The 25,133-nt window shown below is 44.3% G+C and overlaps 3 protein-coding genes across 4 annotated transcripts; 1 reads left to right on the top strand and 2 right to left on the bottom strand.

The window, feature by feature from the left end:
• Positions 1 to 904: 904 nt before the first annotated feature.
• Positions 905 to 2,869, bottom strand: LOC311316199 (nicotinamide riboside kinase 2-like; the record flags this gene model as incomplete). 2 transcript variants are annotated; one of them, XM_084447008.1, is made up of 7 exons in its annotated part: positions 905 to 1,037; positions 1,138 to 1,244; positions 1,342 to 1,413; positions 1,532 to 1,697; positions 1,917 to 1,983; positions 2,648 to 2,738; positions 2,844 to 2,869. In XM_084447008.1, 7 exons carry the CDS (start codon positions 2,867 to 2,869, stop codon positions 952 to 954), a joined length of 615 nt encoding a protein of 204 aa, XP_084303134.1. In that variant the 3' UTR covers positions 905 to 951. The 2 variants fall into 2 exon arrangements, with proteins under 2 accessions (XP_084303134.1, XP_084303135.1); XM_084447009.1 differs by having other exon boundaries at positions 1,935 to 1,983.
• A 6,116-nt stretch (positions 2,870 to 8,985) lies between these two features.
• On the bottom strand, positions 8,986 to 15,090 carry LOC311316362 (caytaxin-like; the record flags this gene model as incomplete). The annotated part of the gene is made up of 10 exons (XM_084447203.1): positions 8,986 to 9,031; positions 9,147 to 9,173; positions 9,407 to 9,505; positions 9,745 to 9,831; positions 10,156 to 10,287; positions 10,495 to 10,597; positions 10,973 to 11,131; positions 12,038 to 12,265; positions 12,433 to 12,491; positions 15,014 to 15,090. 10 exons carry the CDS (start codon positions 15,088 to 15,090, stop codon positions 8,986 to 8,988), a joined length of 1,017 nt encoding a protein of 338 aa, XP_084303329.1.
• Positions 15,091 to 21,197: 6,107 nt separating this feature from the next.
• Positions 21,198 to 24,801, top strand: cplx4c (complexin 4c; the record flags this gene model as incomplete). Its single annotated transcript, XM_084447011.1, has 3 exons — positions 21,198 to 21,380; positions 23,646 to 23,733; positions 24,574 to 24,801. The coding sequence occupies exons 1-3, from the start codon at positions 21,214 to 21,216 to the stop codon at positions 24,799 to 24,801; spliced, it is 483 nt and encodes a 160-aa protein (XP_084303137.1). The 5' UTR covers positions 21,198 to 21,213.
• Positions 24,802 to 25,133: the final 332 nt, after the last annotated feature.

Genomic DNA, 25,133 nt, shown 5'->3' with positions numbered 1-25,133 from the left:
AGGATTGGGATGACTGGGAACTCATGTTCAGATGGAGGGCTCATCCAAGGATGACCTACAGACTGTTATTGAGCCCCAAAGCTGCAAGAATACTAGAGACAGAATGATGCCCTTCATTATGACATCATGACATAACATTATGACATGACGAACATGAGCTGATAACTTCCCAATGAGTCAGACATCATAGACTATTTGTATAACAATGACTCAGACATCAATCCCTCAACTGTCTGAGTCATTGTTTGCATTATTTATTCGTAAGGATTTCAGCATTTTTGAATTGCTTTTGTTCTGCTCGTCTTGTGTTCCCGTGTTGCTGCAGCATTTACCCCAAAATACATTTATTTTACATAATTGTTGGCAAATTCTCAATTTCATCACCATCTCTTACCCCACTCCAAATCCATGAAGTCCATGATGTTACATACATTCTTGTACAGTATGTAACTTCTATCGTTTGGCTGTCCAATAGCTACCATAATGATTTATGAACCTTATAACAGCCAAAGCTTAAGTAAACTCAGTGTGCCTGTTGTAGTATTATGGTGTAGTACTGCATGTTGTGATGTATTGCTGTAGTACATGTTGCGGCTTTAAGAGGTAAATGTACCAACTGTACATTTATAATAAAGACAGAACACATGAGGTGAATTCAGATGTCTCTTTGAATTGGGACACAGTCTTTCCTCCCGGTGTGGGTTACACTCTGAGAACAAGGTCGGCATTCTGACCAGTTCGTCAGCAACACTGGGCAGTCCAGAATTGGCTCAGCTTTTAGAAAAAATGGATAATACAAAAAACAATGCTTCTGCCGTCAGTTCTTAAATAAGTTACACCTTAAGCTATTTACAGATCAAAAACATAGGCAAAAGGATGGTACTGCTGTTGCACATTAATCAAAAAGATATTTACAAGTCTATACACAAGTCTTCAGACTCCATGGTCCTGCTATAAGATGTTCAGCAGAGTGTTCTGAATGTTTTCATACACTTGGTTGTAGATCTCTTCCTTTGGTTTCATGCCATCGAGGTACTCTGTAGGGCACATCCAAAATGGGGCAAATGAGTTCAAAATGAAAGTAAAAATATTTTTTTTGTCAAATTGACACACTCACTAAGGTCTCACTTTACTTACCTATACAGTTGAAGTTGTTCTCCATCTCTTTCCTGTGTTTCAGATACATGGGCCAGACGTGGCCATCGAACAGACCAGGGGGGTCAGCAACTGTGTAATTCCTTGTACTGTAGAGAGAGTTAATCATTAGAACATAATATACTTTTCAAAATCTCAATGTAAATAGCCCTATTGTATCCCAGACACTGAAAAGAGCTTGAATACCTTCTCCTGTTCTTGCACTCCTCATATGGAATGGCAACATAGAAGCACTTGTCATAGACGTCAACCAGTGGCCTGTAAGGTGGAACCAGTAGTTAGCAGACGTACAGTAGTTTGGACACGTAAAAAAAAATCATAACTGACTGAAGTAAACTTCTGTAAGTTCCCGTTTTGTTCTGGGTAAAGGGCCTACTTGTAGTTGTAGAGGAGGAATCCCTCCACGATGAGGATGTGGATCCCGGCCTCTGGGTCGGCCTCCGGGGTCAAGCTGACGCCGTGGGAGAGGGCGAACTTCACGGGGTTCTCCTGCCAGCCTTTCACGGTGGCGACCATGGCCTCCATGTCCAGGGCGGAGATCACTGATCACAGAACAGGGAGAGAGAGAACAGCGCGCGTCACCACACAGGAACAAACACAATCCCCTAATGTGCACCAACACACATTAGTCAGGGTTAGAGAATGGCGTATTCACAGAAATACTGTATGGAAGAATATTACATTGTAGGCTTTATTGAACAAAAGTATGGGTACTTTTGAAATGTGCATGAAAGAAAAAGTACATTACTGGTTCTTCCTACTGGGAAATCCACTCTTACCATCCCACTGTCTAAAGCCGTCCTCACCAACTTCTATCTGATCGGGTTTCTGAAATAACAGTCACCAATAAAACATTGCTGCAACCTTGGGATTGATGTTGAGTAACCAGTCAGAGCTGATCACACCTGGACATGCGAAGCCAAGGCTTCGTCTCCACTAAAGTTGGCACGGCCGCACCCTCTCTATCGCCGCCCGGCACCCCAGAGCTTTAACAGTACGTGAGAGGGTGCAGCAAATCAAAGTCGGTGACATTAAGCTGCTGATATTTACAAAAAATATATGCCACAAAAAAATGTGGCTGTATGAAAGAAGCTACTGAAAATAAAAAATAAAAAGTCAGATACTTATACAAAAAAATGGTGTTGCACTGCTTGCAACATGAATGAATGAAGAGTTTGACTTTATGTGGGGACGCACAACCTTTTCGTTGGTTGTCCAGGAGACAATCAGCCCAATGTATTAGTAGTGAAATACCAAGATACATCTGCAGGTGGAGCTCTCTGCTCACACTCACAGCACTACAGAAATATTACCTTATAGAGTGTTCAAGGCTGAATGAACTACAATCACATCAGTAGCCTACTATAATAGCCGACAGTATGGTTGAAAAAGTTAAATAATAGTGGCAAAATTCTCTTCATGAACTACACAGGTTTGAAACAGCGTAGCACAAACGGTTAGAAAAGACTGAATGTATGTGAACGTGTCTTACCTTGAAAAAGTCATCCTGATGCACCACGCAACAGTTTGGTAACGACTTCACAAGTTTATTCGTCAGCGTGGTTTTCCCGCCGTTGGTCACGCTGCAAAAAGATAATAAAAGTAAACACAATAAGCCTACACGCAACTTTAGAAATGACTTGCTTGCATAAAGACAGATTCTTAACAGCCTATAACAGATGACTCACCCGCCGATGCCGATGATGAACTTCATTTTGATCTGTTGATCTTGGTCTTATTGCAACGCAGTAAGTAAAAGAAGGGAACCCAACCACGACCAGCTATCAAAGGCTTTTCTGAAGATCTGCCTTCCTTTCTTATTCTGCCAGGATGTTCCCTCCTCTCACTACTCCATTGATCCAGGGTTCCTCGCGCGGGTCTTTAAAGGAATCCGGCTCGTGCGTCATCGTTTATGTCAAAGACCTCGTGCGCGCCCTCCAATCGCTCTCTTTCACTGTAGCCAATAAACCGCTACTGTACACCCGATATGCCCAATCAGAGTTAGCCCGCTGGTGCTGAATTTGCATGCCGGTAGATTTCCAATGTTCCACCTGTTGCTCCGTCTCCGTCAGCGCCACTGGGTCCAGTCCAGCAGGACCCTGACCAACCAGGGGGTGGACTGACCCCCCACCCCGCATCTGAGCGCTAGACCGGCTTCCAAGATAATTAAGAAATGGTCTAAAACTAATCTGTGAATCGCAATGTTAATTCTCTCTTGAGGTGCCCCGAGGTAGAAATGTGTAGACTGGCCAAGAGTAATTTTCCTGGGCTGTTAATTTAATATAGAAGTTGTATTTGGGCCACACATGTTCTATCGCTTTTGTTGAAGTATGAATTGATTGTATTATCCCTTGCTTTTGTAAGTAAAGGCTCATGACTGACTATGGATTAGTTTTACTTTTTAACTAATTAATTTATTCAGCAACATTCTGGTTGGGTCCATTTGATCATAATGAGCTGTAAAACGTGGTCTGGAAGGGTATGGTTGGTTGGCTACTCTCCATGTTGTTAATTTACTGTAAATACAAAGCAAACGGTGTTAATCCCACTACGTTCTTACAACTGTAATGTCAATGAAACCATGTTGTATCAAGGCAGGGAGAGGGAAGGTCACATTTCCATGCTTAGACAGTTCCCACTGGAGTAAAGCAGTGCCACTATATTTAGGTGGCTGTGTGTGTGTGTGTGTGTGTGCACTTGTGTGTGTGTGTGTGTGTGTGTGTGTGTGTGCACTTGTGTGTGTGTGTGTGTGTGAGTGAGAGAGAGAGAGTGTGTGAGTGTGCATGAGTGTGTGGGTGTGTGTGTGTGAGAGAGTGAGAGAGTGTGTATGTGTGTGTGTGTGTGTGTGTGTGTGTGTGAGAGAGAGAGAGATAGTATGTGTGTGATTGCGTGTGTGTCTGTGTGTGAGAGAGAGAGAGAGAGAGAGAGAGTGTGTGTGTGTGTGTGTGTCAGTGTGTGTGTGTGAGAGAGAGTGTGTGTGTGTGTGTGTGTGTGTGTGTGTGTGTGTGTGTGTGTGTGTATGTGTTGGCCTGCCGTTGCTGCGTCACACATATTTCTGATGCAACCAGCTGGTGCTGGAATACGAACAGCATGGCTCCCGTCCATGTGACCACGCAGCTCTGGTCTCACTGGACCATGTGACCACGCAGCTCTGGTCTCACTGGACCATGTGACCACGCAGCTCTGGTCTCACTGGACCATGTGACCACGCAGCTCTGGTCTCACTGGACCATGTGACCACGCAGCTCTGGTCTCACTGGACCATGTGACCACGCAGCTCTGGTCTCACTGGACCATGTGACCACGCAGCTCTGGTCTCACTGGACCATGTGACCACGCAGCTCTGGTCTCACTGGACCACAGGGTCACAATCTCACACAGTAGGTTGGATCTCAGTAAAGTCAAACACACCTTCAGCATCTGTTATCTTCTTTTTTATTACTTCTGGAATTGACTATAACTAGGCTACACCTTATTTATGTTATCAGTGTCATTATTGTATAGTTTCTGAACTTTGAGTTTAAGATAGAACTATCAGGATTGATATCACAGGGTGATACCGTTTAGTTGACACCACGTGATGATAACGTAATAACAGTCCTTTTTATTTCTTGCTCATCCACACTATCTGGGCCTGTCTAGTAGTGTTTCAGTCACTGCAAATATAGCTTGCTTTGTAAGGAATAAGAAAAAGGATAAATTGAATGCTTCATTCACATTTAAGAACTTGGTGAATAAATGAATGAAAAGACTAGAAAATGGCCCTCGGTGAGCATATGAGCCCCCCACCCATGATGCATGTCGTCAGCATGTAGGCTACGATTGATGAATGTATTTGAGTGGGTTTTTCTAGTTTAGAGAAGGGATGTCTCTGGATCTCGATGTTAACGAAAGTGAAAAATAATTTGTGGATCTGCCAAATGGCCCATCTCGCAATACCAATACACACCTGATGGCATTTTGGTGCATAATATGCCCAAATGCCCTATCTAAATTGAAGAAACTTGAGTTAATCAAGTATGTCTATTAATTATTTTAACTTGGTTAAGCATCCAACATAGTGTGGTCTTCTTCCACTAAAATCAGACTAATTTGACATTCTATACACATTCTTGTTACAAATGGCAAAATAAACTTTCTGGCCCACGAAAGTTGCATGTGTGTGCCGTGTCGCCTCACGATATGTAATGTGTGTATGTATGTATCACTGTGTGTATGTATGCATCACTGTGTGTATGTACGTATGTATCACTGTGTGTATGTATGTATCACTGTGTGTATGTATGTATCACTGTGTGTATGTATGTATCACTGTGTGGCAGAATAAACTCCTCAGGTCCTGTATAGTATTGTATTGTATAGTATTGTGTTGTATTGTATTGTATTGTATTGTAAGACAAACAAACCAACCAACCAACAAACCAACAAACAAACAAACAAACAACTGAACACATGGCACTGAAAACATAACTGTCTACTCTGGACTTCGTCCTGTCTGGAGGTAATCAATGATAAATCACACATATTTAGTGTAGTAGTTTAGTACCTTAATCCATATTTAAAAAATAATTAGAAGTTATGTTGATACTATAGTCAAAAGGACATTTCGATAATACTGTATGTCCAAAATAATCTCTGTGAGCAAAGTCTGTTCATCTGTAATCTCATTAAGTGACTTCCTTCTAGCTGTATTAGAATTGTGACTTTCTTCCAGTTTTATTAGCAGGATATTAGCCTTGTAAAGCTTCAAAAATAACAGCAAGCCCACGTGTGTTATGAGGCAACAGCTTTCTCATAAATCACGGTTATAACTTTCTGGTTAGCTGCCATTTCCAAGAAAGGAAATGACTCATCATGACTGGTGTCTGCACTCAATAAAACGTCATTCCCAAGACTGCAATTAGATTATATTAGATTAGATCAGTATTTGTCATTGCATATGTGAATGTGTGTGGACGGTGTTATGGATTATCAGTTTATCAGCAGGGGAGGGTGTTGAGCAGGAAGTGTTCAGTGTGTAAGGGGTCTCTCATCTCATGATGTTGGTGGCCTGTTTGTGCAGATGGTTCAACTGGATGTCAGTCGGATGTGGAGGTGGGGAGCCGACGATCCACTAAGGTGTCTTGACTTCCCGCTGCAGGTCGCTCTTCTCTGCTGCAGTTCAGCTGGAGTAACACGGTTCAGCTGGAGTAACACGGTTCAGCTGGAGTTACACAGTTCAGCTGGAGTAACACAGTTCAGCTGGAGTAACGCGGTTCAGCTGGAGTAACACAGTTCAGCTGGAGTAACAAAGTTCAGCTGGAGTAACGCGGTTCAGCTGGAGTAACACAGTTCAGCTGGAGTAACACGGTTCAGCTAGAGTAACACAGTTCAGCTGGAGTAACACAGTTCAGCTGGAGTAACACGGTTCAGCTGGAGTAACACAGTTCAGCTGGAGTAACACAGTTCAGCTGGAGTAACACGGTTCAGCTGGAGTAACACAGTTCAGCTGGAGTAACACAGTTCAGCTGGAGTAACACAGTTCAGCTGGAGTAACACAGTTCAGCTTGAGTAACACAATTCAGCTGGAGTAACACAGTTAAGCTGGAGTAACACAGTGTACCTCCAATAAACAAGCTTGAGCTATTTATTATTATTTTTAATTTTTATTTTCTTGTGAACAGTTAATGGCACATCGAATTTCAACAAATCATTTGACTTAATATATCATCACATCAGTAACAACAGTCATGTTACAGGTATTTATAGAAATGCACAACTCTCAATGTACAGTAGTGGCAATAACAGAAGTCCAGTACTGTAGTAGTCTAGTAGAGGATGACCGCTAAACTAAAGAGAAATTCTAGACCGTGAAAGGTAGTTTAATCATTTAAAGATGAAGGGAATACAACATAAACCAGCATGCCAGCAACCACCCACTACCCCTAAACCTGTATAAAACAATAACAAAGGAAAAATCATCTCTGGTTATAAATACCCTACTGCATTGTAGCTGCCTGCATCAGATTTGAACACAATCCAAAGTAGCCTTTCACTACTTATCGTACCAGATGTGGGGGCAATTTCAGTTTCAATTCAGTCAATTCAGAGGGATGATAATTGCACATTATTTTGGAAGAGGGTTTTAGTCTCAGAATTGCACCTGACTTCACCCCCTGAATTGACTGAATTGACGGGGATGAACCCAAACCTTTCTTGTGTCACATTTGACTTTAGAGCTGAACTCATACCAAATCAAACCGTTTGGCTGTCCAATTTCGCATTCTGTACATTTGTTTCATATATTTATATCAAATAGTTTAACATGTATGTACATAAACATTTAAGCTCAAAAACGGTTCATGTTTTTCTTTGGGAACCATCTTAAGTCCAGAGCTCATCAGGCCCAGTCTTGTGTACAGTACCAGACCTCAGAGTTGACTACATGTGAAGCGGACCTATCCATGTGTGGAGGACTACGTGTTTTGATGTGTCGGAATATAGACTTGATGTGCTGTTCGGTCCAGAATGTACAGGTCTGAGTTTTTATTTGCAGAACATAAAGATGGAGCATCTGAGGTCGGAACGGCTTGGAACATGAGCCCTGTCACATAGTGGAGTGGAAAAGAGAGACGCGAGAAGTGGGGCGTTCCATCTCTGGCCGGGGACCCCGTGCTATGACTGTATCATAACACTTACATCAGAACACGCACCAAAATGTTCTCCCTCTCTAGGGGCAGGCGGATATCTGTTGGCCTGGTGCTGGTGAAATGCCAGGGTCATGTATCAGCCACCTGGGTCCTCGTTAGTTCCCTCACCGCAGCGGGGTTAGGAGGCCGTGTGCTGTTCTGAGAACAGTTTTGATTGGTTTAGAACAGGGGAAGTCATCATTAGGCCGACTATCATCACCATCCTCAGGAGAGCACACGGCTCCCCCTCTGATCAACTCTGAGGAATCCTACGGGACTCGTGTTAATCCTACATTTATTTTCCCCTACGTTCTCGATAGCGTCCCTGGCCATACTGGGGACGCCAACGGCGCCTCCTGCAGCGTCAAACCAGATGGTGGCGGTGGCAGTGATATGGCTGTGATATATGGAACATCGGATAGTCGGCATAGCAAGTCACAAGTGGGAGGAATTTGGTAATAACTCTCTCGGGGTGGGGGGGGGGTTGACTCCCCTGGGGGGGTGGGGGGTTGACACCCCTGGTTTCGACACACGGTGTGCGCGTCCCGTCTGGCTGCCGATGACCCCGCGACCCCGTGGTCCGCAGGTCCGCGTGCAGCCGGGCAAAAATAGAATTGATCAAGTGTGTCTGGTTGTGCTAAAGAGTGGAGCAGATGCTGCTTTATGTAACCGTATGTACAGGGGTGCAGCGTAGATCTTTAAATGAGTTCCAAGGGAGTCAGGAGAGAGATTTTTCCTGTCTCGTACAGTGTTACAGTACAGTTAAAACATCGAGCTAAAAGGAGGGTGTTGGATTGATCCGGCGCAGGTGGGGGTGGTGATTGGACTCTCTCCTAATGTCAAGTGTCACCACCTCGTCTAACACTGATTTCGGCCTATAGGAACACATTAGAGTTGCTGTTACAATGTTACGATGTTGAACATATGGTTAGCCCAGCCCCTGTGTAACACCGTTGCCAAAATATGATCACAGGATTCAAAGAGTGGATTGCAGAGCTAGAGAGGTTTCACAAAGAGTCCACAAAAAAATTTAGGGAGAGCATTATGGAACATTGTCACGCAATTGGAAAAAAAACAAAAACAAATGTTCACTAATGAACTAGTGATCTCTTTAACTCTTGTGCACATGTGTACATGCGCCGTCTGCAGAGCAGAAATGGGGTCACCTTCCTGGAGGAGTCGTTTTAGTCTGCTGCTCCTGCTCCAGCCTACAGTATAAGAAAACAAGACATGAGTTTAAGTGCAGGTTTACACTTTACAGAGACTCATCTAAAAAGAGATTGATACCATCGTACAAACATATATTCAAAACTTGTCTCTTACCGTGTTCTGATCTTTTCATCGTCATACCTGGAGAAAGGCCAACGTTTTATTGTGATTTATTTATTTCACCTTGCTGACTATGTCATTGCAGATCAACATTTGTCATTTCAATTTATAAACTCCACTGACAAACCTACTGCAAAGCTGCTCGGATTAAAAGGGGTTTCCCAAATGGCATAGGCCTACATTACCCTGCACCAGCTGTAAGTGGGGCATGCTATGTGTCTCAATGGCGACCCCTGGGGGCAGAGAGGACTTACTGCAGCACACACTCAGGAATCTGCACATGCTCCATGGGGATGATCTGGCTCAGCTCGTCCAGGGTGTAAACGTAGCGAATCTTATCCACGAACTTCACACTAGGGACAAGCAGCACCACGCAGTCGTAAAACACAAAAACATTCACACTCAGATTTGTATTTAAAGCAGAACACATTGGACACACGTTTTTGACTTATGAGTTTACTTATGTCAAATCGATTTGGACTTGCCAGCAGTTAAAAAAGACTACATGTTTTGTTATCTGTTTCTTTAGGATCGCAGAGGGGGGCATTCATCAGTCTCCTCAGCACTAAAGTGAGGTCACCATGGAGCTCACCTGATGAACGGTCTGGAGACGACCAGGATGGTGCGAATGAACCATGACGGGTGAGCAATGATCAAACACTTCAGATTCTTCCTCAACCTACAGGACATTCAGACAGACAAAAACCTCAGAGGCAATTGGCACTAGTCTGCCCTTAATCAGTGTAATAACACTGTAATAACTTATTTATTATAACATTATACTACGCCAATGAACAGCTCGTATTCTTACGTTTGATACGCGTTTTATCACGCAGACATAAAGGAAACACTAAGTAAAGTGTGACGAAACACACAGGACACGTTCACTGACGGTTTGGGCATGCGGAGAGCCATCATGGATGTATTAATAGAACGAATAGGCGGAGAGCAGGCAGCCCAGTCACGTGAGTAGCTGTCGCGAGTCTGACGTCAGCCTCTGTACCTCCTGTCAATCATCTGGTAGCACCTCTTGAGCCAGCTGATCCCAGGCATCCTCCTACGAGGTGTGGCGCCGTTCAGGTAGATGATCATGTAGTCCTCAGCTACCAGGAGCTCCAGACTGCTGATCACATACCTGCGGTGGACACACACACACACACACACACACACACACACACACACACACACACACACACACACACACACACCGCATACACACACACACACACACACACACACACACACACACACACACACACACACACACACAATTAACAACTATTAACAACTTTATATGACACAATTAATCAGTTGGGTAACATAGAATTGTGTGTGTGCGTACAGGAAGAGGTTCTCCATGATGTAGGCGTAGTCCTCACAGCTGCTGTCAGGAAGGAAGCACGCCGCAAACACGATGATGGCGCTCAGACCCTCGCCGTAGTATCCTGGGAGAGAGGGAGACAGGAACACATGGTGAAGAAAACAACACACACACACACACACACAGACATACACACACACACACACACACACACACACACACAGACATACGCACACATACACACACACAGACATACACACAGACAGACATACGCACACATACGCACACACACACACACACACACACCCACACACACACACATACATACACCCATATACACACACACACATACACACACACACACACGCACACACACACACAGATATACACACACATACGCACACACACACACACACACACACACACACACACACACACACACACACACACACACACACACACACACACACACACACACTCCCCCCCGCCCCAGACTAACCTCCATGTGTGACCACCCTGAGGTAGGGTCTGATGGTCTGCATGTCGATCCTCTGCTCCTGGTCCCCGATGATCACAGTCCTCCAGAGACGCTCCGCGCTGTCCCCCCCGTCCTCCTCGTCCCCGGGCAGAGCCTTGGCACTGGCCACAGGCGTGTCGTCTGGAAACAAGGTGTTCTTACACATTCACCAGTCCATCAATGAACGTGATGATGTTGAATATTTACTTGTATATGTATCTGTCCGTGCCGCTCCCTGAGACTGAGATCACGTCTTCGCCACAAACGAACCGCACCAGAGTTCGTCTGGAACCGGACCGAGACCACCTCTTCAGCGAGGTCTCGGCACGGTTGTTTTGGTGCGGACCCAAGTGTGATTGCTGTGTTCACACCCGCCCAAACCAACCGCACCAACGGGAAAAACAACTCTGGTTCGATTTAACTGAACTAAACAAGGCAGGTGTGAAAGCACCCTGAGACTTGTTGAGAATTATTTCAGCCCTCAAAGGCCATATCTAGGTTTGGGTTGTTACATTACATTACATTACATTACAGTAATTTAACTGACTCTTTAATCCAAAGTGACTAACAATAACTGCATTTAACGTAGGAAAAAACAATGTACTACTACTTGCCAGAACTCACAAGTGCATCTCCTTTCTAAAACAAGTGACTAAGAGCACAATCTAGTGCTGAAGGCAAAGTGCAAGAATAGCAATATAAAATACAATAGGTGCTTAAGAGGGTTGTTGTTGGGTGATGATCAATCTAGTCAATATATTCCATAAAGCAATGTACATTTAAATGATTTTATTATGAGCTCAGGAGTATGTCTGATCTCCAGAGCAAGGATATCAGAGGACAAAGCTGTGGTGGGAAAACAATGAGTCTTATACTTCAACCCAAGATGACCTCATGACCTCCCTCAGGGTCGGATCTCTCTGGTCTCTGGTCTAGAGGAAGGTCCCTCCCTCCCCCAAACTAACCATTCTTGAAGTTCACAGACCTGCTTTGCTCCACACACCAAACAACACTTATTGTTCTTCTCCAGACTGACCCCTGACTGACCTTCCCACTCCAGCTCGTTGCCGTTGGTGATGAACTCCAGCGAGTCGTTGTCGTCGGAGGTCTCGATGTCGTCCACGTTGACGTCCAGGTCGCCGGGCGTCTCCAGGAAGTCATCCGAGAGCACGGAGCCCTCGCTCTGGTCCAGGGACAGGTTCATCTCCGGCGCCGTCAGCGTACGGCGTTTACGCTGGGCGGAGGACTCGCCCACGTCCAGAGTGGTGGGCGGAGCTGGGAGAAGATGAGGAAACACTTCTGTACAGACAGGAAATACCTCAGAGTATTTGTGACTTTATAGTGGATTATAGTAGACTCCTCCCCTAGAGTAATGCTCACTGACTGAACACAACATTTTGGCCATTTTGAAACACTAGTGTGTTGCCACCAGCTGTCCTCACCTGCTCTGTTGTCAGTTAGACTACAGTTGTCCTCCATGTCCCCATCTTCTGGCAGGGGCCTACAGGGAGCACACAACCACAGAGTTACTGCAGCCTAGTGGAGCAAACATCCAGGATCGGCTGAATGAAAGGCTGTTAGCATCACTCCAAGTCATTTAATGTTTTTTTTGAATGCCGGAAAATCAGTCAATTATTATTCGAAAGATTCCGGATTGTTTTTCTGCAAATAAGCAAATAAACAAATAAACGCAATTCTTCGCTTATCTTTTTCCCATGATGCCTCACGCTGGCAATGATTCCATTGTTCTTTAGAGAACGGAATGTGTGTCTCGAGAAAATAACTCCAGCAATTAGCAAGTCTCCGTAGGCAGTATAATAAGACACAAGGGCTGCAACAGGCAGCGTGAGACAGGAGGGGGAATGGCTGGATTCCATTTTAAACAGCAGTCTGCTCCATCCATGACAGACCCCAACTATCCCCCTGTCAACGGGGCTGTGGACGCCACACGAAGGCCCCTGCTGGCGAGCTGTGGCAGATAGGGAGCTCTTTCTGCCACATGCTCATCCCACCCTGGTGCAATACGGAGGGGTTCAGACGTTCCTTTGTGCCAGCGGCCATCAGACTGTATAACAGTGCCTGAGTGTTCGATGTGTTATAGAGGTGTGCACGTATGTATGTATACAGTACATGTGTATTAGTTGATATACCCAGACAGCCTGGATTTATGTACAATATGTATGTATGTATATATATATATATACTCCTCGACTCATATACTTGTATAGCTATATATATTTATACAGACTGAATGTATGCAGGCACATATATCTTATTCTATTCTATACTGCACAGTTACTGTACATATGGATGCATATGGCCCCTGATATCCCTTTTTTATGCTGCTACCCCCCCCCCCCCCCCTCTTATCTAGTGACTCTTTTCTTCTTTTTGGTTATTCTGTATTTAGTGTTTCTATCGTTTCCAGCCTTTCTGTAATTTTCAGCTGCTGAGACGCCACATTTCCCCCTGGGGGATCAATAAAGTCTTATCTTGTGATTAGTATCGGCCTCTTCTTGGATAAATGGAGAGAGAGAAAGGAGGAGGACGAGGAGAGAGAGTATATGAATATTGAGCGGTGGTGAGGGGAGGGAGGAGCGACCTGTACGAGCGCCAGACCACAGTCAAACGTCAAGTGGACCCAAGGGCGTTCCACCCTGCGCCACACACTCCAACAATGCATGAGACACTAATTATAGATTTTTAAATGAGCAGAACGAGATGAGCGTGATGAAATGAAAGAAGACGGGGGTTCGAGACATCATAAGATATCATGTGATGCGCCGCGCTGCACATGAGAAACCGCATGTCCTTCTGGAGTTCATTTATTTCCTGTCAGACTGATCACTAAAGAACTGCGCTTAACCCCATTGAAGCAAATGTGTTGAAGTTAGCTTGCACTGTCCTGTCTTTCACTGGCCCATTGGGTCCTTGCTCGCTGTCTAATGTCGTCTCCATCAGTGTTGATCAGAACAAAGTCCTACTACTGTATGTGTAGAAACTACCTGGCAATAAAATGATTCTGATTCTGATTGTTCCATAGAATATTGGAATGTTCTTATATCCAGAGAGGTTTTGGAGGTTCTCAACCGACAGATGCTATACAGAACTGAATCTCACCATGTGTTCTATACTGTACCATATACAGGTGCATCCGCAAATATTAGAATATTGTGAAAAAGTTCATTGTTTTCCATAATTTAATTCAAAAAGTGAAACTTTCATGTATTCTAGATCCATTACACAAAGTGAAATATCTCAAGCCTTTTTTTGTTTTAATCTTTATGATTGCACAGTATGATCACTATGTTAATTTATGCACTCAATACTTGGTCAGGGGTCCTATTGCACAAATTACTGCATCAAGGTGGAGCGTGGCATGGAGGCAATCAGCCTTGAAATATTTCACTTCATGTGTAATATGAATGTGCAACTTTCCTGAGATGCACCTGTATCCTGTATATATTTATACACATGTACTGTGTTACATGCACTCTCTATATGTCTGAGCTGCCCACTTTCCCCTGACTAACATGCTGCTGTGCAATCAGCTGAGGTGATGATGTCATCTCAGCATGATGTAATACTGTGGCCATATTAGGTCATAAACTGCAGCCCAAAAACACACGCCTGAACACACCTCCCAGATAGCAAGCGGATCTGGGCCATATACAGGCCAGATCTGGCCCTTGTGGCTTAGTTCCGGCCCATATATGGCCCAGAATTATTACACATCCGCTTGCTATCTGGGCTCCCTGTGTCAGTTGTGTAATAACTTTCATAAATAGAATGACTGTATACTGGTACTCACTATTCCCTGTTTATTGGCTTTTGTAAGCTGAGTGCATGGGTGATAGTTCTTTTGTCTGTTGCAGCTTGGACATTCATTAATTGCTGGTTTGGAATTGATCCAGGAGAACGCTGGCTATTTGACCAGCAGGTTCACGCTAACTACACAGGATTTCAGAACATTATTTGACCCCAGTTTGCGACATAAAGACATAAAGGAAGCCTGCAGCCCACCTGGGGAAGTCCTCGTCCTGCCACTCGTCCTTCACCTCCATGTTGTCCATACGGACGGTTACCTCCGCCGAGCACATCCTCCAATCACAAGGGCCAGCCAGGGATTCAGGTCAAGGGTCACTGTGGATGACATGAAAGGCAGCATCATCACTGGGATCAGGGACACCGGTAATAATAAGGTAACTTTCATGGTACCCAAGGGCACTGACAGAGTCAAATGAAATCAATAAGACAATCAATAACATAGTGTCACACGAACCAAACTAGTATAAATACCAACCCTTTACCCTGGGGTTATTATCAAATCTATAAACCAATCAATCAAACATCAATAAACGCAGGAATAGCAGCACTGACACAGGTACGGTATATGTTTAGAGGAGATGACAGCTACTGTCCAGTAGGCCTACATGTGAAGGTGATCTAATAAAAGACAGGTGTGACCACAGCCTTTTGCTGTTGTTAAGGTTATAAAAGTATCTGATATGACATTGCTCACGATGTCCTTGAGGCTAAACACAACGTCCTTGTCCAGCTACAGAACAGCTTAACCAGCGCCTAGAACTTTCTAATCTCACATCCCACTTTAAAAAAAATGATATTTCTTGGAGGGCATTTCTGCTTTATTACATAGGACAGTATGTTAGTTAGACAGGAAAGGTGGGAGAGAGAGAGAGGAAAGGACATTCACCAAAAGGCCCAGGCTGGAATCGAACCCGAGCCACTGCAGTAAGGACTAACCTTTACGAGGTAACCCCATGAGCCAAACCATAACACATACTTTCATCTACGAATTACATAATCAAATAATCACGCACATACACACACACACACACACACACACACACACACACACTGAGCAATGCTATGGAGTCTCCATGCATTGAAGCATGTCTGTTTCTTCGTGACGGCGTGACGTCATGTGACTAAGTGCATCGCCCTGGCCCTGGCGCCCTGGCTGTGCTCCGCGGGGGGCAGTGAGCCTCCATGCCAGGAGCAGTCATGAGTGGACTGGAGAGTGAACATCATGGGGGATTCTCGTGTGAGAAATGTGCTGGAGCCGTGTGTGTCCGTCTGTGTGTAGGGTGTGTGCGTGTGTGTGTGTGTGTGTCTGTGTGTGTGTGTCTGTGTGTGTCTGTGTGTGTCTGTGTGTCTGTGTGTGTGTGTGTGCGTGCGCATGTTCCTGATTAGGTCGGAGGCTGCACAAGTCCATTTGTCCAGTGGCATGGCACTGATGCATTCTACCCTGGCTGGAGGGCCCGTGTAGAACTCGCTAAATGGTTCTAAGAGGATGCTTGCTGACCCTACAGCCTGTCTCCTCCTGGCTGGTTCTAAGAAGATCTTTGCTGCCTTTAGCCTCCTGTGTGATTGGAAGTGTGGTGAGTGTCGAAGAAGTTGGTTTACAGAAGATAACAGAACAAGAAGAACAAGAACCTTTTTATGGTTCCTTGTAGAACCTTTAACCACCCAAATGGTTCTGGCTGTTTCTAGCTGTTGTTTTTCAGAGGGAGAACTGTAGAACATTCAGAGAACTATTATATAGAACCTTACATTTCAAGTAGCATTAACCTTTTTTTCCTCAGAGTGGAAAACTACTCATTTCATTACTGTAGCATGATTCATCGTGCTCAATACAACAACAAAACAACAACATCACACCCTGACAGAAAACTTAATTTCCTGTTAATCCTGTCACACTGAAGCGGGAGATTACTGTGTGTTGCCGTCTGGGCAGATGTCATTGGCCAAGGCTGCAGCTGCTCACACAGGACAGTGTGCTGACAGGCAGGCGGTCCACATTAACAGGCCAGTGGCACGTGCGCCCCAACTCCAGATGGTGGGCAGCCAGGTTCGGGTCCTTCTCCAGCCCGGGTCCGTCTCACACTCTGCCTGCGGTATCTAACGCTTTATATACAGACGTCATGCGCTTCATGCCTCCAGGCTGCAGAGTTTTTTTTATACATCCACTCAAAAGATGCATTGATATAGAAATATAATAAGGCTGAAGAGATATCAGGCTGTAGAGATGTTGATATTGGTTTATAGACATGATAACAGGCTAGAATGATCTCAGAGATGTTGATATTAAGTTATAGAGATTGTGATATCAGGCTTTGGGGATGATATTATTATAGTGTATACAATTATATTTACAGTATTATAGATGCTACTGATATGTTGAGTTTCGTTTATACAGATGTTGATATTAGGTTATACAGCATATACAGTAAATACTGTATATATCAACCTCTATAGATGCCGATATAATTTTATAGAGATGTTGATATTATGTTATATCTATGTTGATATCAGGTTATGAATGTGTTATAGTGAGTGTCCTTCATCAGTATGCACACAGCAGGGTAGAAGCTGGGAGTCTGCGTAGGAGGATAATTACTCCCTAGCTTGACTGATAGAGAAAGACATTGTCGCTGTAATTTGAACCACTTTAGCTGAAGCAAATTAAGCATTAAAAATGCGAGTAATTTGATCGAATCTGGACGCATCACTCAGGGGTAACACATCAAAAATCGAAAGGAAGCACACTTTGTCAGAGGATGGACATTATTGAAATGTAGTCCCAGAAATCACTTTTCAGAAGTCTACAGAAGATTAAAACAGATGAATACTCACATGAAAATGATTGTATCAGATAACTTTCTTCCTGTTTTGAGTCAAAGGTTAAGTCCTCTCTCCGTCTTATTCAGAGGTGTCCAGGTGGAGTTGAGCCATCTTCCTTTTCATCCATAGGTCAGACTTTTCCAGTCCTTCAGTACCAGCTCTGGGTGTCAACACAGCTGGCGGCAGAGAGGATTCTGGTCCTTGCGGTCCTGAGGGGGGACTGAGACTACAGCCTCTGCGATGGGAGCGAGTGGAAGAGTCTGGGTTGTAAAAACACTCTTCTCAACACAGCTCCCGTGTACAGAATGCCATTACTCTCTCTCAGTGCCTCTATCCATCCCACAGCTATAGTCTGAACAAAAGACAATCCTCACCATGCTCCTGGTCCGTCTGCTGGTCCGTCTGCTGGTCCGTCTGCGCCCGCTCATTCCTGCCAGGGTCTTGTGTTCATGATCTTCTCTCACATCCTCCCTCTCCTCACCAGATTAATGCCTCCACCCCAGCCCTAATCCCGCTCTCAAATGACATCACTGCTCTGGCGATTACGTAATTTCACCTGCGGTCCTCTGGTGTGTTTCTGTGTGTGTGTGTGTGTGTGTGTGTGTGTGTGTTGCTGGGTTCCTGTGGTAGGATCTGTTGGTCAGCTTGCCGTGTTGTCGGTGTGTAATGCCCTAGTTTGTTCTGGCGCTGATCTCTCACAAGCCGTTAAACATGGGCGCTTCTCCGTCTGCCACCGTTCCCTGGCAACAGCATCTCCATCCATCCCTCTCTCTCTCTCTCTCTCTCTCTCTCTCTCTCTCTCTCTCTCTCTCTCTCTCTCTCTCTCTCTCACACTCTAACTCTCCCTCTGTCTTGCTCTACCCTCTTCTTTCAGTTGCTCTCTCTCTCTCTCTTTAATAAACTCCTCCTCCATATAATTCTCCCTCCCTGCTCTGCATGTGATGCTGGAATCCCTCCCCTCCCCCTCCTCTCTCTCTCCTCCTCTCTCTCTCCTCCTCTCCCGCTCTCCCCTCTCTCCCCTCTCTCCCCTCTCTCCCTCCCCTCCCTCTCTCGCTCTCTCCTCCTCTCTCTCTCTCTCCTCTTCTCCCGCTCTTTCTCTCCCCTCTCTCCCCTCTCTCCCTCCCCTCCCTCTCTCACTCTCCCTCCCCTCTCTCTCTCCACGCACACACACACACACACACACACACACACACACACACACACACACACACACACACACACACAGCTGCACTATTCTTTGGGCAGAGTCAGCAAACACAGAGGAGCATCCCTCTGTCGCTGTTTCCCCAGTGAACCAGCCAGTGTTTGTCTGCCTCTGCTGGCCGACAGGGTGAACTGCATTATGGGGGCGTGTTCACAAGATTCTATTAATAACATCACTCTGTACAGCTCTAACAGTCCCGCTGCACGCCTCAGCTCAGCAGCTGCTTACATGAACGCTGTCTCACGAAAATAGGGGTCAAACATGATAACACAGTTCTAGCATGTTTGCATTTAACAGTGCATAGAATATTAAATATATTATGGGATAGGGTCTTGTGTATTATGTATTTGATAAATTATTAAATTATGGTATGAAATCCTACATACTATATTAATCACTTACATTAAAACCCTCTACATTAAACGAAATATTTGACATTCACTGATTCACTTGTGTCAAAGAACACCTGGCCTTAGGGCTATCTTGTTTGTGAATTGACCTTGTCAAGTGATTTTTTATTATTTTTCTACAATCAAGTGTGGCAACATGCTTTGTACATCTCAGGGCTTAGGCTTCGTGACAAAGAAACACTATAGATATGTTTACATTGGTCAACTCTGCATACCTACATACAATTTGAACGTTGTCCTCCATGTTTGTATTTCCACTGGTGTGCCACAGGGTGGCGGTACAGAGTGTCCAATCAGGGTCCTCTGCTCTGTCGTGCTGCAGGGCTTTGGGCTTCCAGGACATCGGGACACACTGAGCAGGAAGGTGCAGGGCTGACTAGAGCCTACCCTCACACAGGCTCTACGTAGAACTACTGTCTGTCGCCGAGCAAACACTGAGAGCCAAACCAAGCTATAATTCAGACGGGACTTGACAAGCACAACATATCTGCTATATTCTGGGGGCTGGGGGGTGGGCATATAATGGACTAAATGGCCAATTACTGATATCTCCAACGGGTATCAGAACTAGCAGATAAGTTGACTGGATGGGCTAAGCTGCTTTTCCATTTGCCTTTCCATTTGTTTGTCTAAATGTCTGTCTTTCAGCTAACACAAGGATAGATAGATAGATAGATAGATAGATAGATAGATAGATACTGTAGGTAGATAGATAGATAGATAGACAGATAGATAGATAGACAGATAGATAGATGGAGCTAAAATTAATAGGAGCCTTGATGCCAGTTCACACCTTAAAGTACAACAAAGTTCTGATGTTATACCAAAACAATTTATCTGTGCGTGAGTCAAATTGTGTGAGCTAGTGTGTATGTGTGTGTGTGTGTGTGTGTGTGCGTGCGTGTGTGTGTGTGTGTGCACGCACAGAACACGTTTCCACTGCTTCAGAGTCCAGGGGCAGCGTGCTTTACACCACTCCATCCGACGCTTGGCATTACGCTTGGTGATGGAAGGCCCTCTCATTCCATATCAGTGTCTGACCTCACAAATGCTCTTCTGGATGAATGGGCAACAATTCCCCACAGACACACTCCAAAATCTTGTAGAAAGCCTTCCCAGAAGAGTGGACGCTGTTATAGCTGCAAAGGGGGGGACCAACTCCATATTAATGCCTATGAATTTAGAATGGGATGTCATAAAAGCTCCTGTAGGTGTAATGTGTGTGTAGGTGTCCCAATACTTTTGTCTATATAGTGCATATCTACAGGGTCCAGACTCCAGGAACACTGTACAGTTTGTCTACAGCATGGGTTCCCAAACTCCATCAATGTGGGCCTCCCCTCTGAAAACAGTGACACACTCGCGCCCCCCCAACCCCCCAAATTTGTCCATAAAAAACAACAACTTTAAAATCATGTTTCATTCATAAAAACCATAGAAAATTCTAAAATAAAAAACATATTTTTCCTTTTTTTTTTCTCTAACCATCCCTCCGCGCCTCCCCTGAATTTCTTTGGGGCCCCCCAGGGGAGGCCCGCCTCACAGTTTGGGAACCCATGGTCTACAGGGTCCATCCCCCAGGTAGCCTAGTGCCTGTCTATGAGGTTCAGTGGGATCTCGTAGAAGGTGACCAGCTGCTCCATGGTCAGTAGGCTGCCTATAATGAGCTAAGCCCTTGAGCGGTTTTACACCAGCCAAAATACATGACACCCACATCCTCCCCCAGGACAATAGCCAGAGGTGTCAACTGTGTCGGCAAGCATTCGACCAAGCTCCTCTTTACACAAGACCCTAAAATCGCACCGAATACCGCGGCCTTTTGAAAAACGAGTGTGGTTGTCCATCTGAAGTGGTGCTAGCACCCCTCCCCCCCCCGATCTCAGGCCTCTCTCCGGGGGCCCCGCGGCCCGACGCCCCCTCACTCTCCTCCATAGACGTCACCCCTCGCCCGGAGCCCCGACGCCATGGCGTTCTTCATGAAGCAGATGCTGGGGGACAAGTTGAAGAACATGACGGGAGCAGTAGACCCAGCAGAGGCCACGGCGACGGCGGATGGGAAGGAGACGCCGGCGTCCAAAGGCATGAGCAGGGAGGAGTTTGAGGCGTACCAGAGGCAACTGGTGGAGGAGAAGTGAGTGAGTGCATATAAAAAATTTAAAAAATGCTTCTAGGGCGTGAATAGACTTGTAGATACTGTACATCAAACCACTCAAATATTGTCCTAAATGAACCTGATATGCTGATACAGTAGGTGGAGATGATAAACTTCACCTAAAACACCTTTGAATGAAAATGTGTTACATAAATATTTTGCAGGGATCTATACATACTAGCTAGTTTGAAAGTGATTGACAGTGTTTATATGAGGTGTGTGGTCTCTATGTCTGAATATGGTGGAGTGGAGGAATAATGCGATCCTCTGTCTGTCTATAATACAAACACAAGATTAGAGATTGTGATTAGCCTTGTTTCCAACATTGGCAGGAGCTGAGGGCGAGTGTGTGTGTCTGTGTGTGTGTGTTTGTGTGTGCGTGTCTCTGGGAGAGGGGAGGAGAAAGAATAAGGTGTATACTGTATTGTGTGTCCATGTGATTGTACGTAAAAATAACACATGCATGTGTCTGCTAACATGTACTTGTGTGAGGTAACTTCGATGGAGTCTGGCAAAGCTGCTCATCTTACAAGTCTGTGAATGTGTGAGGTATATACTGTAGAATATGCATGAATGTGTGGAGCTACTGTATATTTGACTGTGCGAATGCATATGCATTTGTTTTCATAAATGCGTACTGTATGTGAGCCTGTATGCATGCAGATGTATGCGTTTATGCATTCATGTGTCGATGCTGTATGTGTAAAAGCTATGATGTATTGTGCATAGAGGGTGGGGTGGCTTACACAGTAGCTTGAGGCTAGGATTTAATTTTAAGTTATCTTTAGCAGGAGATTATGGTTTGGCCATGCTCCAAAAGGCCTGTCACTGTGAGAGACATGTAGACGGACGATCGAGCTCGTCCTCTGTCTCCATGATGACGTACATATTAATACACTACCCAGACGTGAGTCACAGGGCTCGTATTAAAACTGCACTGTACACACGGTGTAGATACTGTAACTTACATGAGATCTGTGATGGCAGGATCCTTGCAAATTTCTACATATGGGTCATCGTATCGACAAAGAGTGGATTATGTAGTGATATTTTAAATGGATTAGAAATTTGAGTAGGATATGCTGTTTGCCTATTATACAGAGTTCACAAAATTTGAAACTACTCCACGAGTTCCATTGTGTATATAATAAAATCAAACATGGCCTAAAGTAATTTGCAATACATGACAAGCCAGTTCTGATTTCAAAACAAACATTGACCCGTTAAACTAGACTCCTCAGTATCCAATATTTGATTGGTCAAATGAAAGGGGTTGGTAATTGGTTGTAAAAATAAATGAAAAAAGTCCAGCCAGACGGACCCTATGCAAATACGTTTTTTCGAATCTCTGCTATTAAATGTCTCCTGTAGGCTGAACCAGAGTTACAGTAAGGTAATAATGCTGTTAAGAAGACTATTGGAATGCTTGTCTGAAAACCATCTGTTGCCCTGTTCAGCCTGAACCTCCAGAACCCTTTAATGCTCAGGGTCAGCTGAACCAGGCCTAAGCAGGATAAACACCTTCAGTTCTGCCACTGCGGGTCTAGCAGTGGGGGACTCTACTGTAGCGACATCAATTTATCAATTGTGACTTCTATTTCAATAGATTTGTGCAATTTACCCCCCCGGGGATCAATAAAGTACTACTACTACTACTACTACTACTACTACTACTACTGTTACTACTACTACTACTACTACTACTACTACTACCACTACTACTACTAATACTACTACTACTACTACTACTACTACTACTACTACTACTACTAATACTACTACTACTACCACTACTTCTGTTACTACTACTAGTACTACTACTACCACTACTACTACTACTACTATACTACTACTACTACTACTACTACTACTACTACTACTACTACTAGGCTACTACTACTACTACTACTACTGTTACTACTACTACTACTACTACTACTACTACTACTACTACTACTACTACTACTACTGTTACTACTACTACTATTACTACTACTACTACTACTACTACTACTACTACTGTTACTACTACTACTATTACTACTACTACTACTACTGTTACTACTACTACTATTACTACTACTACTACTACTACTACTGTTACTACTACTAGACCTTTTGTCAGTCGTGTACTATAACTGCTTTTCTTGTCAGAATCATGCCATGATATCTCTATGCCTCCCATGTTCTCAGCTCACTGGACCAACATGCTGAATGAATTCATTTTGTGTTTTTCTCCTGCAGGATTGAGCGAGACAAAGAATTTGCCACGAAAAAGGCTGAGAGGGCCAATCTGAGGGTGGCGCTCAGGGACAAGTACCGCCTACCAGAGGTGAGGGGTCGCCTACTGTGGCCCATCTCTAACCCCAACGGCCCTTCTGAAATGAGCAGAGCCCCATTTCATCAAGGTGTACTTGACCCTAGAAGGCTAATGATGTATAAATCAGAGGTTTATAGATAGCGTGAAAATAGATATCTAACTTCTTGTTTCAGGTAGTAATCTCTATGGCATCGTATCTTTGAATTTGTATCACAACTCATTATATAACTTATTATGCTGACGTTGACCTGTAGTTACAGATGCTAACTAAGTGGTTTTTTTGCATCATAATACACTGTGTACATACAGTATAACTCGCAATACATTATTGGTGTGGAGAAAGGTCCCGCAACACTGATCTGACTGGCAAACTCTTTATTGGTACAAAAAAAAGAACAAGGTTTCGTTACTAGACCTTCATCAGGTTTAAAAGAGACTCATGTCAAAGAGGATATATAAAGAGGCCGGCCACACCCTGAAACCTGCTCAGGTGAGCTTAATTAGGGATCTGTGGGTGTGGCTAGATGTAATAGCCTACAGCCAACAAAACAATGAATATAGATAACATTTATAGAATACATATCAGAATAAATTTTAAAAAAAAGCATTTCAAGAAAACAAAAAAAGACAGCAACAATCACAAGGGTTTAAATCGCCTACATGAAAAGTGTAAGATCAGATGATGTATAGTGTAGAGGCCTCTACTCTACTATTAGGTCCTCAAAGCCTGGACAAAGAAGAACAAGGGAAAATCGACAAATCACGCAATACATTATGAAAGCACTTTTAATGCTGTACAGCATGTGCTAATATATCCTACTGTATTACATGGAACTGTTCTCTTTGTGACAGAGTGCTCAAGACGATGCAACCATCCAGATGGCTGGGGATGACATCGACCTGCCGGAGGAGCTGGCCAGGATGGTGGAGGAAGACGAGGAAGAGGAGGAGGTCAACGACTCCTTTATGGGAAACCTTCAAAACCTTCAAAACATGGACATGGATGCCCTGAAGACCAAAGCCCAGGCCACAATGACAGAGGTCAAGCAGGCTGCAGAGGAGAAGTGTGTCGTCATGTGAATGTGCAAATGTGAATGTGCAAATTCCATTCTCCCACGAGCAGTTACAGTTGTACGCAAGAAGATCCAGGCTTGAACTGGTAGTTTGTAACTTGCAAAACTATGAAAATGCAGCTTGACAAAGCTACCAAAACTATTATTATTGAGATCCTCCAATGAAACCAGTACTGAGCACCCATAATGATGTCACTTCATCTTTGAGCACCACAATTCCTTTATTAGATATTTTAACTCTAAATAGTGAAGCTTTGCTTATGCAAGGTGCAGTGTGTGATTTTTGGTGGAATCTAGTGGTGAGATTGCAGACTTCAACCAACTGAATACAATTACATG

Source organism: Borostomias antarcticus (genome assembly GCF_949987555.1).
Source record: "Borostomias antarcticus genome assembly, chromosome: 12".
NCBI lineage: Eukaryota > Metazoa > Chordata > Actinopteri > Stomiiformes > Stomiidae > Borostomias > Borostomias antarcticus.
The sequence above is the reverse complement of the archived record's forward strand: the minus strand, read 5'-3'. Positions and strand labels throughout refer to the sequence as shown.